The 16,728-nt window shown below is 45.3% G+C and overlaps 1 protein-coding gene across 5 annotated transcripts in view; it reads left to right on the top strand.

Moving 5' to 3' along the window:
• actn4 (actinin, alpha 4) overlaps positions 1–16,220 on the top strand; it is a 53,563-nt gene extending 37,343 nt beyond the window's left edge. Inside the window, exons 8-23 of one of the 5 annotated variants that reach the window (XM_072392050.1) lie at positions 479–564; positions 1,575–1,667; positions 1,762–1,887; positions 1,974–2,078; positions 2,402–2,549; positions 2,800–2,950; positions 3,074–3,182; positions 3,402–3,542; positions 5,125–5,307; positions 5,835–5,969; positions 7,322–7,501; positions 7,781–7,927; positions 10,119–10,199; positions 11,996–12,061; positions 12,701–12,859; positions 14,535–16,220. In XM_072392050.1, the coding sequence (XP_072248151.1) occupies positions 479–564; positions 1,575–1,667; positions 1,762–1,887; positions 1,974–2,078; positions 2,402–2,549; positions 2,800–2,950; positions 3,074–3,182; positions 3,402–3,542; positions 5,125–5,307; positions 5,835–5,969; positions 7,322–7,501; positions 7,781–7,927; positions 10,119–10,199; positions 11,996–12,061; positions 12,701–12,859; positions 14,535–14,693 (2,069 nt within the window). In that variant the 3' untranslated portion in view covers positions 14,694–16,220. The remainder of the gene's footprint in view (positions 1–478; positions 565–1,574; positions 1,668–1,761; positions 1,888–1,973; positions 2,079–2,401; positions 2,550–2,799; positions 2,951–3,073; positions 3,183–3,401; positions 3,543–5,124; positions 5,308–5,834; positions 5,970–7,321; positions 7,502–7,780; positions 7,928–10,118; positions 10,200–11,995; positions 12,062–12,700; positions 12,860–14,534) is intronic. The other 4 variants (XM_072392052.1, XM_072392049.1, XM_072392053.1 and 1 more) reach the window with 4 other exon arrangements.
• The last annotated feature ends 508 nt before the right edge of the window (positions 16,221–16,728 follow it).

Below are 16,728 nucleotides of genomic sequence, written 5' to 3'. Positions count from 1 at the left end.
GCTTACTAAATATTTGTCAGTTCTTGAAAAATTTCCTAAAAATGCACAAATTCCTGAAGCCAAGAGAGGCTTCTTCAGATTCACACCCAAAGATGTACAGCGACCCTTAAGCATCTTGTAAGGACAACATGAACCAGTTGACCTCCTTCAGATGTTGAATAAGCTGCTCTCACACTCGTTGAGCCTCGGGTCACGTGTGCGTTTGTGTCCCAGCCTTGAACTTGAGGTTCCTGCCCTCCTCACCTCTTTTCCAGCAGCCTCCTCTGGGCCTCCTCTGGGCCTCCTCTGGGCCTCCTCTGGGCCTCCTCTGGGCCTCCTTGTAACAGGACAAACCTGAAGCTGTGGACTTCATCTCACCAGCCACCTTCCCTGCTCTGCGAGCAGGAGCCGTGTAGCTTTGGGTATTTCAGCTTTGGCTTCACCCCTTCTGTTAACCTCTCTTCCTCTGCCTGTCTCTGTTCTGCTGGGTGATGCGTAGACATCGTGGGCACACTGAGGCCGGATGAGAAGGCCATAATGACCTATGTATCCTGCTTCTATCACGCCTTCTCTGGCGCACAGAAGGTGAGCTCCTCACGCTTTGGACTAGCAATCCTAAAAACCACCAGGGTTTCCAGGGTAGAGAGTTTTATTAGAGACAGAAATCAGTTCCCTGGGGAGTTAATTATCAGCTGGAGTCAGAAAACGGGTCAGATCTGAGATATACTGCAGAGTTTTTATTTGGGTTGAGCTCTGGGATAAGTTACAGAACCACGATGGGAACTCTGCAAAACGACCATTTCTGATGCTTCTGTTTCGGGTCTTTGAACATCAGCTGTGTTTCCCCAGAAACGATTCGCAGTGTGGTCTGGGTTTAAATTTCCTTTCTTATGTTGCCGCTGTGGCTCTTTTTGGCATCAAGTCTCTCCTGACCGAGATCAAATAAACAGACCGGTTTGGGTTTCTTACTGTGGGAAACACTGGTTGATGTGCCTCCAGTTTCTTTTCAGCTATTAACCCCTCTAAATATTAATGTTTTATCTTCATTATCATCTTTGGCTTTAAAGTGAGAGCAGATTAAAACACACAGTGGAGGTTTGTGCAGTTTTCATGAGCTTTGATCGTCTTGTTGAAGTTTTGTACTGTATTTTTCTTATTTCAGTGGTACAGTAGTGTAATGTCCTAAGCAGACGCACTGATGTGGACTGCAGCGCGACACGAACCTGTAACTAGATGTGACGCATGGAGTTTTAAAACAACCTGACTTTGGCACATTAAACTAACCATCAACAGCATGTTTTTATTCGTGAAATACGGCCTTCATTTGGCCTATTTAAAGTTTTTTTGCACCATTTGAATTAATTTGGGTGCCTAAAGTTGTTTTATTTCTAAGCTGTTCACTGCCTGCGTTTGAAGTGTGTTCGCACAAGTTTGAGAGACAAACTTACAAATTTAGGAGCAGAGACACTAATAAAAAGCAGCATTTAGTTGCATTGTGCTGAGTTTATTTACTGTTGTGACTAAGCTTGGAGTACAGTGAGTGAACTCTTCAACAAATCACTGTGAGCTCTACTCATCAAGCTGTTTCCTGATAGGCCGAGACAGCCGCAAACCGTATCTGCAAAGTTCTGGCTGTCAATCAGGAGAATGAGCAGATGATGGAGGACTACGAGAAACTGGCGAGTGATGTGAGTATGAAGCGTGTGTACACCTCCCATCGTTATAGTTTTTCACCCGGTCGTGCGTTTCAAGTACTGACTTCTTCTTCCTCTCTGCCTCCAGCTGCTCGAGTGGATCCGTCGGACGATCCCCTGGCTGGAGAACCGAACCCAAGAGAAGACCGTAAACGATATGCAGGCGAAACAGGAGGACTTCAGAGACTACCGCACAGTGCACAAACCACCCAAGGTTCGGAAAGCGTTCTGCAGAGCAGAGTCCAGCAGCAGCTTTACGTTTTCCTCTGCTCAATGTGATCGGTAACTTCCTGTTTTCAGGTCCAAGAAAAATGTCAGCTGGAGATCAGCTTCAACACTCTGCAGACCAAACTGAGACTCAGCAACAGGCCTGCTTTCATGCCATCAGAAGGCCGCATGGTGTCTGTATGTATGCACTCGACACGCCTTCATATGTTGCTAAAACACGGTTCAAGTCTCACTCTGGGGACAGTTTAGAGCTATGTTTTTGTTAGAGGCTTCAACTGTCTGTTCTAATATTGTGGGACGTGGTTTAAGAATATATATTCTATTTGTCTTCTGCATCTTAAGCTTCTCTTACTGACACTGAGGGCTGTTTGTTCAGGCAAGAAGTTTAAGAAACATCAAAGTTCAGCTCTTTGAAATGTGGCTCAGGAAGTTTCATATAAAGACTTTTCCAGGTAGTTTGAAATGGTTTGCTTTTGTAATTTGCTGCTTTTTGGTGTCAGGATATCAACGGAGCGTGGCACACTTTGGAGGGGGCAGAAAAAGGCTACGAGGAGTGGATCCTCAGTGAGATCAGACGTCTGGAGAGGCTGGAACATCTGGCTGAGAAGTTCCACCAGAAGGCTGCCATCCACGAATCCTGGACCGATGGTATGTTCACAGACGGTCGGAAACAAGACGCTCCACTTGAGTCGTCTCCTGCATCTGTTTCACTTTGTATTTCTAATCTAAATACCAGCTCTATTTGGGGACTAGTGGGCAGATATCGAGTCCAGTCACTCGAATAGGAGAAATAATCCTAAACACACATTCAGACGGATTGTTTTCTGTCAGTTTCTGATGCTAAACTCTCGGCCTTAAATCCCTCGGCTGCTTTAGTGAGTTTGATTTATGTGTGCAGGTAAGGAGGCCATGCTGACCCAGAAAGACTACGAGACCTCCACTCTGTCAGAAGTGAAGGCGTTGCTACGGAAACACGAGGCCTTTGAGAGCGACCTGGCAGCCCATCAGGACAGAGTGGAGCAGATCGCCGCCATCGCACAGGAGCTCAAGTAAGAAAGGAAGGAGCGGACGAGAGCAGGAGCAGCTGATGTGAACCTGATGGCTCATTTACTTTAACACAAAAGGGAAACGCTTTTTAACTCGTCGTGGTGCGTCTGCTCTGTGTTTGCCAGTGAATTGGACTACTACGACTCTGCCAGCGTCAACGCTCGCTGTCAGAAGATCTGCGATCAGTGGGACGTCCTGGGAGCCCTCACCCTGAGCCGCAAAGAGTCACTGGAGGTAAGACTCGCTCTCTGAAGTGATGTCCCAGTAGGAAGGAGCTGCTTTAAGTCTGTCGTAGCAGAGCTTTGTTGACTCCTTTCAGATTTCTGTCAGTTTTATTCACAGTTCTTGGCATGTACGGTATAGAATAATATGAATGTAAAGAACTGACAGTGGGAACATCTGGCTCTTTATTTTGATTTGCTGTAATAAACTCCTCGGTTGTCTTGCCAACAGAGGACAGAGAAGCAGCTGGAGTCGATAGATGAGCTCTACCTGGAGTACGCCAAGAGAGCGGCGCCTTTCAACAACTGGATGGAGGGAGCCATGGAGGACCTGCAGGACATGTTCATCGTTCACAATATTGAGGAGATCCAGGTAACCGGACACTGTTCAGCCTATAAAACATTTAGATATTATTCCACACTTTTCAATGGACTGATCTTTGTATTTCATTTATTTATTATTTAAGAGCTACTTGTGTCGGGGGAAGGGCTACTTATCATTATCATTGCTGTTATTATTGTAAAGAAGCCTGAATAATTAGACTTGGAGGCCTTAATGTGCTGTTATGACCCTCTCATACTTACATAGTAAAAAAACCCACATGAATTCTTTCAAAACCCTGTTAATCAGATATTTTTATCCACAGTACTCAGTACATTTACTGTTAAAATGCACTGATGCAGCGATTAAAAGTTATTCTCTGTCATTTGGATCCTTAAAACAAGAACAATCAGATCCCCATGAATCCCATGCACCCCCCTCTGCTCGCTGCAAAACGTTTACTTTGAGCCGGCCGGGAGCTGGAGCTCTTCCATCAGCTGCTGCACAGACACAACAAACGTCCTTCCACTCTTGCTTATCTTCTCCCTTTGGGTAAACCCTTTGCTCAGGTTCAAGTTGAACAGTCCAAACAGAGGTCACATTTACCCATATTTATGCTTGTAATAAGCAGAGACTGGAGCTGTTCGAGGGAGGAGCCGTCTGACATCACTACTGTTCGTAATGCAAAGGCAGACTGAGTGTGAAAAGCTTCCTCTTGTGTTCTAAAAGCAAAGGCGACGTCGATAAACCATACAAGTCGTATTTGTCGGGATTCCTTTTAAAAGCTCAGCCTGTGTTGCGTCTTCTCCGCCTTATCTGTGGGAGAACAGTTAGAAACAGCTTTACCTTGGAGGGTTAGTCAAAGCAGAAGCATGAGAACATGAGCTCATTATTCCTCTAATTTCCACGTTAACATTAATGCTTCAGAACCCAGCTGACTGGGGGTGAACTTTGTTTATGAACAGAGTTTTTCACACTTCAGTCACCGTTTAGAGTATCCGGGGCAGCTTGGGGAGAACTACTCGTCTGCATATTTTCCACATTTTCTTTAAAACAGAAGCTAAGGAGGCTTCTCCCACCTGGACAGCTCATCATGCCCAGTGAGCTGGATGGAAAGCTGGTAAAAGCTTCTGGTAAAAGCACCACTGTTTTGTTTTTTAAAGAAATGGTCGAAACTACTATTTAAATGACCAAGAAAGCTACTTTTGCAACATTGCACAATATTAATCATACATAATGACGAAGAGACCGGTGACATTTAGACAGCGAGTCTCAGGGAAAACGCTGTGATCTGTGGGGAAAAACAGTCTTTCTGCTCTGTGCTCATCCACAGAAATACTTAATTCTCCACAGGGAGCTTTAAACAATAAGGCCTGTGTTGGAGGAGATTTTTATAGAGACATAATGATGTGGCTCTGTGGTGGCTTCCTGGGTCCTGAAAAATTAAACCAGTTCTTTATAGTTTAGAAGGAAAAGCTGGCACCAGCTGGTCGGTTAGGAGAAGCTGGAGTACAGAACTATATAAAGGAACTAAACCTCTACTTAAGCAAACTGTTGTAAACCAGAAGAATGATCTCTCCTTGTTACTGTCTGAGGGAGACGGGAATCAAACCTTTCCTTTTTCTTCCCTTAGGGTCTGATCACAGCCCACGAGCAGTTCAAGTCCACCCTGTCTGAGGCCAACAAGGAGCGGGAGGCCATCCAGGCCATCCAGGCCGAGGTGCAGAAGATCGCCCAGAGCAACGGCATCAAGCTGAGTGGAGCAAACCCCTACACCACCATCACTCCGGAGAGCATCGACAACAAATGGGAAAAGGTGAGTTGTTCTTTTCAGCCTGTTCACACTTCCAGATGACTTTTGACATTGTGAAAAGGTTTTTTTAAACAGTATTTTTGATGCTCAACCAAACGGCAAAAAGTCAATAAAGAGACGCTGCTCTTACATGGAAGCTGAGTTCCCCTTTACCAGAAGCACCAGGAGCAGCATTATTTATTATGTATGTGGGACACAAAGGAAGTATTTGATGCCCTGATAATGACGACTTGTTTTACAGATTCATTGAATCTTTAAATTCAGCTTCGTCCTCTTAGATTTAACCTGGTTAAAGTTGTAGTTCACTAAACCGGGAACAGTGTACCCCCCTAATCTTTGCTTGTTGTTCACCTTGAAACAACTGTTTGTCCTTCATTTATAATTCCAGACTCTGTCCTTCACAACTCAGGGTCTTGACAGGGTCTCTGGAGGCAGAATGGTTGAATGACTCTCCAGTTGGTGCTTTGGGTGTAGGTGCAGCTGCTCATATGCCACAGCTTTGGTTCTGAATCCTTGTTGTGTGTTTGCAGGCGATGGCGATGGTGCCGCTGCGTGACAACGCCCTGCAGGAAGAGCTGAACAAGCAGAACTCCAACGACACTCTGAGAGCCACGTTCGCCACTCAGGCCAACGCGGTTGGCGCCTACATCCAGGCCAAGATGGAGGTAACTGCTCAGTCCACGCTGTCAGCTGCTGCGCTCAGGGCGTGTTGAAGCATCGCTCAGCTGTGTGCAGTTTGTCAGAGTTTAGATCTAGGTTTTAAAACGGGGAGCTCACACAGAAACGATTCGACAGGGTTGTGGAGGAAAATGGTCACAGGTTTCCGTTTCTGCCAAATAACTTTCCTCAGTCACTAAAGTTTGGGTGAAATCTTTGGTTATTTATGCTGCTTCAGTTCTAATCCAAGCAGACGGGAGGTTGACGGTCTGTGTAGAAACAGAACAGAAGCCTCAAATTATAAATGCTGACTCAAGACTCAGGTGTAACCTTTGAGAAAACACTGATACTTTGTTGTAATGCACTGTGCAAAAGTGTCAAGCCACCCCTCATGTCTTTATATTTTCCTTCCAAGCAGCCAGACTTTCTCATAATCTTTTAAAGTGGTCTTGAGCAATAGTTCTCCAGCTTTCTGAAGGTGTTTCAAAGTTTTTCTTTGGACTTTGGCTGTTTTTTCACTCATTTTCAGTCCAGTCCTTGTACCTGATCATTTAACTCTGACCCATGACTCATTCAAGCTTAAAAAAAGGCTCCTAAATCAAGGGATTAGCCAGTGTTTAGCAAAGAACCAGTTTTAGTTTCATCTCTGAAAAACAGCAAAGATAACATAGTTTGACAGACAGAAAATAGGATTTCTGCAGCAACAAGGTGATTCCCAAAGAGCTATTAGCTGAAAACTTGGCATATCTCAGCATGGTGTGCAGTGTGTCCTTAAAACATTTGAGGAAACTGGACCAGTGGAGGAAAAAGAAGAAGTGTCAGGCCTAAAAAACTATCTACAGCAGATGAACAGGATCTGAAAGTGATGTCCTTAAGAAAGAGGAAAAAATCCAGCAAAGACCTGACAGGACCTGAGAGATGCATCTGGACCTTCCGCTGATCCATCTACTGTTGGCCCAAGCCTCATCAGAAATGGTCTCCATGGAAGGGTGGCTGTCAAGAAGCCATTCTTAAGGAAGGGAAACAGGGAGGAAAGGCTGAGCTATGCCAAATGACACAAGAAGTGGACTGAAAATCAGTGGCAACAGGTCTGATGGAGGGGTAAAACTCTTCATACTGTTCATCCATTTGTGTTTCTTTATGTTTCCATAAATCGCTGCACCTAGTTCCTGTTTCCCTGCCAACATATGAAGAGAAAAGGGGTGACTCAAACACATCATCTTCTGCACATGAAGAGCTTTTAAACCAGCTGAGATAGTTTTCAGTTGCAGTATCCACTTCTGTAAAAGGATCGTGTGTTTTCATTTAAACCTTTCGTAGGACTAGCAGGACACTGAGAACTGCGTGTTTGTGTTGGCAGGAAATTGGCAGAATATCCATCGAGATGAACGGCACTCTGGAGGACCAGCTGACCAGCCTGAGGGATTACCAGAAGACCATCATGTCCTACATGCCTGAAATCAACAAGCTGGAGGGATACCATCAGCTCATCCAGGAGGCCCTCATCTTCGACAACCAGTACACCTCCTACACAATGGAGGTAACACTCAGCTAAACGTTTAACCGTTAAATATCAAAGTTTTTTAAAGTACTGGAAGGTCAATGAGTAACTTAGAACATTAGAACATGTTGCATGTGTTTAATTCACTACTGAAATGTATTAAAGCTCCTTAAAAGACGCAGCGCCACACGTTCCTTTCCTTGTCTCTCTCTTGGTTTAAAAACCTCCCTCCTCCCCTTTGTCCTCCCTCCTCCCCTTTGTCCTCCCTCCTCCCCTTTGTCCTCCCTCCTCCCCTTTGTCCTCCCTCCTGTCCTGCAGCACCTCCGTGTGGGTTGGGAACAGCTGCTGACCACCATCGCCAGAACCATCAACGAGGTCGAGAACCAGATCCTGACGCGTGACGCCAAGGGCATCAGCCAGGAGCAGCTGTACGAGTACCGCGCCTCCTTCAACCACTTCGATAAGGTCAGGGGCCCGAGCTCAGTCACGCGTTCATTTTCATCTTTTTCTCTTCATCACGTCCGTGTTTGAGTTGTTTTGCTGCTGTTTTCACACATGAAACACAAGCAGGATTCAGACGAACACATCAGGCCACCTTTAGCTCTCAGCTTAGATACGCCTCCTAATCACAGCATGCAGCTGCTTTTACTTCCCTGAAATCATTCAGAGCTGGTTGCAGTAGACGGCCGACCATTTTCTGTTTCCTTGTGGAGATTTTTCTGTGTTGATGCTGAACACGAGTGAAGGAATGTTTAGACCTACAGCGGGGGGGTGCTAGAGGAGCCAGATGTGTGAGTACTCATCCTGATGTTGGACCTGGCAGATTTTCACACAGGAGGTTTAGTTTTGGGTGTGAAAGGCACAGAGAACGAGTGGTGTTTTCTAAATAAGTGCTCAAAGAAGACTTATAATGGAGCATCAGGGCCACTAATGGTTTGGGGTTCATATTCCAGAAGATTTGTGTTTAATTCACACATTTATTTGGTCAAAGAACTGTTTTACACTTTGTAAGGTTGGATCGGTCTCATGAGGCCCGTTGTTCCACCTGCAGTTTAACAATGTACAGCCAGAAGCTCCCTTTCCACAGGAGACACGATGCTAATGTGATGCTGAAGAACTAAAAGGCTCCCCTTTAAACAAGGATTCACGCCTTTCTTTCATTATTTTCTCCTTTATGACGACACGATTCGAAGTTCACAGAAACAAACGCATGTCAACCAGGTTCATTACATTGCTTCACTTGTAGAAAAGAGCCAAAATGTAATCGGGATAAAGGGTATAATCCAGGAAAGGAAGTCAGGCTTTCTTATCTTTTCCTAAGAGATCAGAGGCAGCTCCGTCTGATGGGCCGTAGTTATAACTGAAGGGAAAACTTTATGCCCAAAGCTTGTTTAATCTCCTCCCAAAACCATCTAATATTACGTTCCCAGCACGGCTTCAGCTGAACCCGACCGCCGCCTTACCCCAGCCTGCAGACTGGGAGCAGAATAGATGTATTTACTGAGGTATATGTCTAACTTTCTCGGCTGAATTCACTGCACAGACCTCGTCTTTAACTTACTGAAACGGTGATTTTACCAGATGACGCAGCGGTTATAAAATGAGGATTTTGTTAGAGTGAGTTGACATGTCGGAGGGCAGTGACTCCATCTGGGAGTCTTAGCTCGGTTTGAAGAAGCTCAAATTCAGACTGAACATGTTTCCATTCGTTTTAAAAGTCCGAGCCCAGTAGAGTTTTTGGGATATTTGCCCTCTCACGAGCAGCTGCAGGCAGTTCAGACGAGTTTGGTCGTCCTCGAGTCACCATGTGGCACCAGATGAAACCTTTCAAAGTGAAGAGATCTGCTTCTTTGACTGTTTTCGATTTAGATGATTAACTTATATCTGCATGTTTAAAACGTTAATGCTCTAAGAATAGAAAGATCTGAGTTAACATGCAAGTTCCTCACAGAGTGCGAGTTAAACCCCTGAAAGTGTGAGGTTAGACAGTCTCTGAAGCTTCATGTTATCGGTGATCCGACTTGTTCTTCTTCACTGTCTGTAAAACTGCTGCTTTAACTGGCTGTAAAAAGCAAAATGTGTCACGTTATTTCTTTGTTTTGTGGTTGTTGTTGAACCTGGAACCTCATGAAGATGAGGAGGACACCACCATCATTCACCACCTCTCACGTCTGTGCGTGTGTGTGTGTGTGTGTGTGTGTGTGTGTGTGTCGCTCTGTGTGTGTCTGTGTGTGTGTGTCGCTGTGTCACGGCACCGTGTGACGGAGTGTCTCATAAACGCAGCCATCCCTGTGGTCACTTTCAGCCTTTTGTCTGGTTCCAACCAAACAAACACACTTTTGAAGCCTGAATGCAGCTCAACAGCATGATCATGTAGTTCTTGGTGTGTTGGAAATCATTTTGTTGTCTGTGAAAACATTTTAAAGCACTTTGATAAGTGCATTAAGTGCCGGGTCCATCACGGCTGCCTGCTTCTGAGTGTCCTGACATTGTCTAAACATCCATGAATGTCTGTGTCCTCCATGTCCTCATCCTCTCCTGCATGCTGTGGATCGCATGGTCACCCCCCCACATCATCTCCACCACCATCCCCGTGCTGCGATGGGTTCATCCTCATGATGTGGTGCTCTGTCATTGGGTGTTTGACCGACCTCAGGACCACAGCGGGGCCCTGATGGCCGAGGAGTTCAAGGCCTGTTTGATCAGTCTGGGCTACGATGTGGAGAACGACAAGCAGGTAGGATCTCCAGGACAGAGCAGAGGGAGAGCTGCTGTTTGTCAGGCCTCTGAGCAGAGAGCAGAGATCACTGCCAGCCACACAGCTGCTTCTTTTAAATATCCCTCCACAGAGCCACGATCAAGGCTACCCACACTTAGCATGTAGACGTTTAACAAATTTAACAACTGATCTGGATAAAAAAAAAAGAACATTTTTCCTATTCTATTTTGGTCATTTATTGCTTTTAAAAAAAAGTCTTCACATGAGCACAGTGGTGGTTAATCAGCAGGAATTAAATGAAGCTATTAAGACCTTTCAGCAACCAGTTAAGTTCTGTTCATATTGTCCCAGTTTGGCTCCAATTATCTCAGTTTGTTCGGGTTTTAAGTATTAAATGCACTTTAGCCACCTGAAGGCCAGGGAAAGACGATTTGTTTGCATGTTGTAGTTAATTTGTGCAGCAGGGCTTTGCTCTTTGAAAGAAGAAAACATGGTTAATTACATCATGGAGATCCTGCCTGGAACCAGCTGTAAACTGCAGCCTAAAACAGTTTGGTTTTATTTTAGCAGATCCTTAAATTCAAAGCGGCTTCCAGCTAATGAACAGCATAAAAGCTTCAGTGCTTAGTTTCTCTAATAGAACATTAACAGAACAGGTGAAGAAGTCGAGTGTGAGTTGGATACATGAAGCCGACTATCGTTTTTCTGTGTAATGCACCTTTGTCTCGTAAAGGGCTTGTAATTTAGTTTTGCACAAAAGTAGGCTTTTATAAAAGCATAAATGTACAAAACGACCATATTTTAGTCCAACTCAAACACGGGCGTTTCAGGCTAAACACATTAAGACACCTAAATGAGCCAAAATGCTGCAAACTGAGTTAATAATTAGCATTTTCCACCAGTGAGAAAGGTTTGGAGTGTAGAAATGGACGTAACAGACTGTTTCTAAGAGAAGCAGAGTTCTGGAAAAGGAGCTTTAAAAGCTGCTTTAAACAGCTGGCTGCAGACTCTGGAGTCTCTCTGTAGGCAGCAGCCTGAGTTGCCATTACAGTGGAGTGGGTAGGTTTAGGTCCATCATGGTGTTCTGGGTCTTTTTTTAGGGATTTAACTGTGGACGCAATTAAACTTGCACCACAAACAAAGCTGAAATTATTAAGGCCAACGTTTAATAATCAGAACATTCACCATGATGAGGCACCTCTGCATTTATCATCATTGTTCTGTGCATCAGTGAAATATAGCGAGCAAAGAAATGATGTCTCACACCTGCAGTGTGGTAAAACATTGCCTCAAATGAGGTTTTTTACCAGATTTTCTAAGTAAATATCCACGATCCTAAAATAAAGAGGAATTGTAGAAATAGGAGCCAGGACTGCAGTTTTGTTTTGCTTCCCTTTAATGTTTTCTACCCAAACCGAACAAACTCAGAGCTTCAGGTCGGTGATTGTTGCTCCTGCTCCGAGGCTCCTGATGAGCTCAGGCAGGGTTTGTTCAGTCAGCATGTAGGCCAGAGAGCTGCCATGTCCCTGTTTGTCCACCAGGGGTCTCTGTTGCTTTGTGCTGCCTCAGCTCCACAGTCCCCCCCCCCCTCTCTGAGCGAACCCTCTCATCTGTCTGCCAGGTTTTACGTTCCTCGGGGACTTTCTCTGTTAACTGTCTGTGCTTTTATCTTCTCACCTCCCCACTCTCTACATCTTTTTATCTGTGTATCATCTCCCTTTCTCACTTCTATCTTTTCATCCACTCATCCCTCCTCTTTGACTCCACATTTGTGAACTCGCCTCCGGCCTTGGCTGTGCTGTGGCGGCCTGCAGAAGCGGTCGGGACAGATGGTCTCGGATGACTTCCGGGCTCTACTCATTTCTACAGGAAACAGCCTGGTACTGCTGCTGGCATGATGCTCCGCGGGGTGTCTGCAGGTCCAAAAAGCTCAGTTTAGCCAGCTGGGTTCAAAGCCTCGATGAAGCAGCTGTTTGACTCCTTTGGACTGATCAGGACTCGGTGTCAAAGTATCTTACCGAGTTTGGACTAAAACGATTGGTCCTGGTTCAGCTTTGTTACCTTTGAGATGGAGTTCTTTTATGCTTTGTCTAACAGAAACATTGGAGATCTCCGCCCTGTTACATCCTCTTCGTCGTATTCACGTTTTGTCATGTGACCCGACACCTGCAGACACCCTGCTCTCTACCCCCCCCCCCCCCCCCCCCCTCACTGCTTTTCCTTTTGTCCCACCCGTCAGTTTTGAACTGACCACCTTTCACTTCCCTTGTTGCTGACAGACTAGTAGAAATGTTTAATGTAGACCGCCTTAAACGACCCGTCCATGTCTCCCTCTCTTGTTAACCAGCGACCGTGTCGTTAGTGCATGTCTCGAAATCTAAAACCTCAGGACCTCCCCTCAGCCTGCCTCACGGTCCTGATGTTTTACTCCGATAACAGCATGTCATGTTCTGCGTGTTCTGTCTCTGAGCTCAAAGCGGAGACTCTCTCGGGTTAACCTGTTGCTTCTCGGTTGCCAGGGCGACAGTGAGTTTGCTCGCATCATGGGCATTGTGGACCCCAACGGCAGCGGCGCCGTCACCTTCCAGGCCTTCATCGACTTCATGTCCAAAGAAACGACCGACACGGACACGGCGGACCAGGTTATCGCCTCCTTCAAGATCCTGGCTGCGGATAAGGTGTGTATCTGTGCACGTGTGCGTGTGCGTGTGCACGTATCCAACCGTTCCTGGATTTTAATGGAACCTTTTTTTATGTAAAGTTTTTTGTCATTAAAGCTGTAAAATTCTTGCTCCTAAAAGTTCGAACTCATAAAAACATGACAGATAAAAACGAAGAGGGAGCAGAGCTGCACCTGAGGGAGTATTTCAGTGCGTGTGCACAAACAAGCCGACCAGTCGAGCAATTCAAGCATGTGATTAGTTTTAGGGCCATTTGTCTGTATTCTACACTGGATTCCTCACATACTCCAGACTAACACGGCTCTGCTCAGGATGGTTTTATTTACACCAGCAGAGACTCGTGTTTCTTCTTATTAACACTCTGTTAAGTAAATAATTTACTCACATTTCCTGGCTTCTGTCCTACCACACAGACTACTTAACCTCTAAATCTACCACTAGAATTCTCTTCATGTCCACAGTTGAAAAGAAAAACCTCTGAAAATGTATTTTCTGGCCTGGATAAGTATGTAAAGACGAGCCGTGGATGATGCCTAAGAGCTGAACGTTCAGTATCTGGTGGCAGTTTAACGTTTTGCTCACTAATCACAAGGTTTACAGCTCAGTGCACAGATGCTCCATGTGTGGAACTGTCTCTGGACTTTGTAGCTCTGGGAAAAGCAGCTTTGTGAACCACTTCCAACATGTTTGCAGCATTATGTTGAGCTGAATTATTTCACGGCTGCATCAGCCCAAACATTTGGAATCACGCAGTGTCCAAAGATAGATTGACAACTCTTGAAATATCTAGAAAAGAATAGAAAATATAGTTCTGGAAACTGTGAGGATGTCATTGAGGGTCTTTGACTGGATCTGGTTTCAGATATACTCTGTCTCTGTTCCACCTTTACTCTTAATTTAAACATTTAAAACAGTTTGTCCTGCCTTCTTTCTGACTCCCTGACGGAAGAAATCCTGCATTTACATTCCTGGATGAATAAAGCTCAAATAACAGAGTTGATAACCATTGTTTGCTCTTAGTTTGAAACTTTCTAATGTATTTCGAACAGATTCTTCTCTCCCACAGAACACGGCGTAGGTTCTGCTCTTTGCACATTGGTCCTAATTGGCATCTCTTCATGAAACAATGAGAAGGTTTCTGAGGTTGTAGTGAAAGCTGTTCTATATAAAACTTCTTGTGGTTTTTGAGATGCAGGTTCCCCTTCAACATTTAAGCGCATGGATGATAAATCTTCCAAACGACGTTTGGTTAAAGCAGCCGAACAAAAACATTCTGACAGATTTCCCAAATGTCTCCATTAAAAACTGAAGTTATGTTCATGTTAGTAAAACTTTCCTGGTCAACCTGCGTCGGCAAAAACTGGGAATTTTAGCCAAGAACATTTTTCCTGGAACATCAGCCGAGTTTCCAAAAACGCAAAGTCAGAAAATGTCTGACGAAAGCAGGCCGACCTTTGAGGTGCTGTCGAACATGTTGGTGAGCAGAGCCTGAGGCTTTCGGGGTTTGCTCTGCAGGCGCCGCGGAGCTGCTGGGGTCTTCATCTGCGTCTTCACTGACCAGATGTTTCATTTTTAAAGATTTCTGCAGAAATGCATCAACAGTCAGTCAGCTTTAATCATTCCATGTGTTGTTGTGGCTGTCGCTGATGAAATTCCTGCCTCTTTCCATCAGAATTTCATCACAGCCGAGGAGCTGAGGAGGGAGCTCCCCCCCGACCAGGCGGAGTACTGCATCGCCCGTATGGCGCCCTACACGGGGCCCGATGGGGTCCCCGGAGCCCTCGACTACATGTCCTTCTCCACCGCTCTGTACGGAGAGAGTGACCTGTAGAGGAGGCGAGAAGAAGAGGAGGGGGGAGGGGGGGACGAGGGAGGGGGGTGGATGACGTTTGGAAGCGTGTGCGTGGTGTTTGAGGTGTCCCTGCGTGTGCCGGTTCAGAAACGGGCACCACCAGGGGCAGCTGTGGGACGGGGTGCAGCCACGCTGTAGTGCGGGTCCTTAGCTTCACCCTCTCTGCCTTTTGTGGGGTCAAACAGGGGTGGGACAGGGTTAGGACGAGCGGGGGGGGCAAGCTAATCTGATACTTATGCTAATTTTTGTTTATTTTATTATAAGTTTTTCTTCTTGCCAGAAGGGGTCAGGGCGTGAGGCGGCGGGGGGGCGGGGTTTGATGTATCCACTGGCAAGGTTTGTGTATTAGATCCTAGAGAGATATATGTTGCGGGGTCAGGGGTCAAGAGGGTGGGGGGGTTTGACCAGCCGGAGATGAAATGACATATTTAGCCCATAATCCCCACGTTGCTGGATAAGGTGGCCTGTCTAACCTCAGCTCTTTCCCTCCTCCCGTCTTTGTTTTTTCTTTTTTTTTGGTTATTTTCAGGTGGGTGGGATGAAGGGGGGGCTCAGCGCTGTACATACTTATTTTTTCAGTGCGAAGAACGCCACACAGTCCCAGCCATCGAGAATATTAAATGGCAGTGAGCGAAGTAGTGACGTTTATTAAAGAAATAAAACGCACACAGAGCAGTTTCTCCAGTGGATAGGTTTGAGCTTCCAGGTGTTTCTCCTTTCTAAAAACGGGAAAACACCTGCGGACAGGTTCTAGTTGTAGAAGTTGTGTCAGCAGGCACCAGCAGGTGATCACATCCTTCCTTCTGTTGAACTATTCTTTTCATTTATATTAAAGTAAAACTTTAAAAACTAGTTTTATAAAGCAGGAACCCTTGATTGGCTGAATGAAGGGTTTTTATTTAGAGTTACTGCAGTAACTGCACTGTGGAGAGCTCCCAGCTGACTTAATTATGGAAATAATAAAGTAATTACACGTGCCTGTTGGTGGCTACAGCCCTGTCCTTCCCTCTATACTCCCTCCCCCTCCATTCGCTCAGTTTCTGAAGAAAGGAAGAATAATGTATGAGGATGGAGGGGAAAAAACAAAGGGGAGTTTTTATGAAAATATTCCACTATGTGAAAATTAAAAAGTAAATTATGGGGAAAAAACAAACTATGCAATCATGCTGGGATCAATTAAATTCAGGAGGAAGTGAATCGATCGGGCCCTTTCTGAGAGAGTTTCTTGTCCTAATGAAAGGAGGAGAGATTTCCTCTGATGGGTGAGGAGGCGGAGGGAGGGAGGGGGAGACGGACAGGGAAGGAGGTGAGAAGAAAAGACTCGGACCAAAAGCTTGTTTCTTTTTTCCCGCTGTGAGGTTGGAGAGAGATGAACTCTGGAATTGTGATTTTTCCTTTTTTTGTACTCTTTAATATCAAACTTATCTGCTGTACTGGAAACTGCAACGCCTTCTGTCTCAAATGATGAGTTTCACAAAGCACACATAAAGGTTTCCTTACAAAATACCTGATGTCCTCGTTCTGTTTTTATCTTTTCCAGCGTCCGCGTGGTTCAGACACTCTTATTTCTTCTCAAATTTAGACAGAAAACCTAAACCTTCACTGTTAGTTTAATCTTCGCTGGCCTCCTGGTGATGCAGCTGTTGGATGTATCAGATACGATCGAGAACTTATTGATCCCGTTCAGTTGAAACGTATGAAATGTGTCTGAGAGCTGCAGCTCTCTGTTAGACCGAAGTATGAGAAAGTAAAAACTATTTGCATTTGATCATAAAAAGACTAACTTTCATCGTATAAGTTGACGGTTGGTTGTGGCATTAAAGACCACCTGTGGGCTGTCACCTGTTCTCTGCCCAAAAGTAGCTGCGTGCACGTGTGGCTTACTCTTATAAAACTGGGATTATTCTAACTCAGTGGCAGCATCTTACAGTGCAGTGACCACAGGGGATGCAACTAATGCAGAAACAACCAAACTAAAATCCCAAACAGCCTCCACTCATTGATATAATTCCAA

Source organism: Leuresthes tenuis, unplaced genomic scaffold (genome assembly GCF_036924035.1).
Source record: "Leuresthes tenuis unplaced genomic scaffold, fLeuTen1.0.hap1 SCAF_9, whole genome shotgun sequence".
Taxonomy (NCBI): Eukaryota; Metazoa; Chordata; class Actinopteri; order Atheriniformes; family Atherinopsidae; genus Leuresthes; species Leuresthes tenuis.
This window is presented reverse-complemented; position numbering and strand designations above follow the sequence as displayed.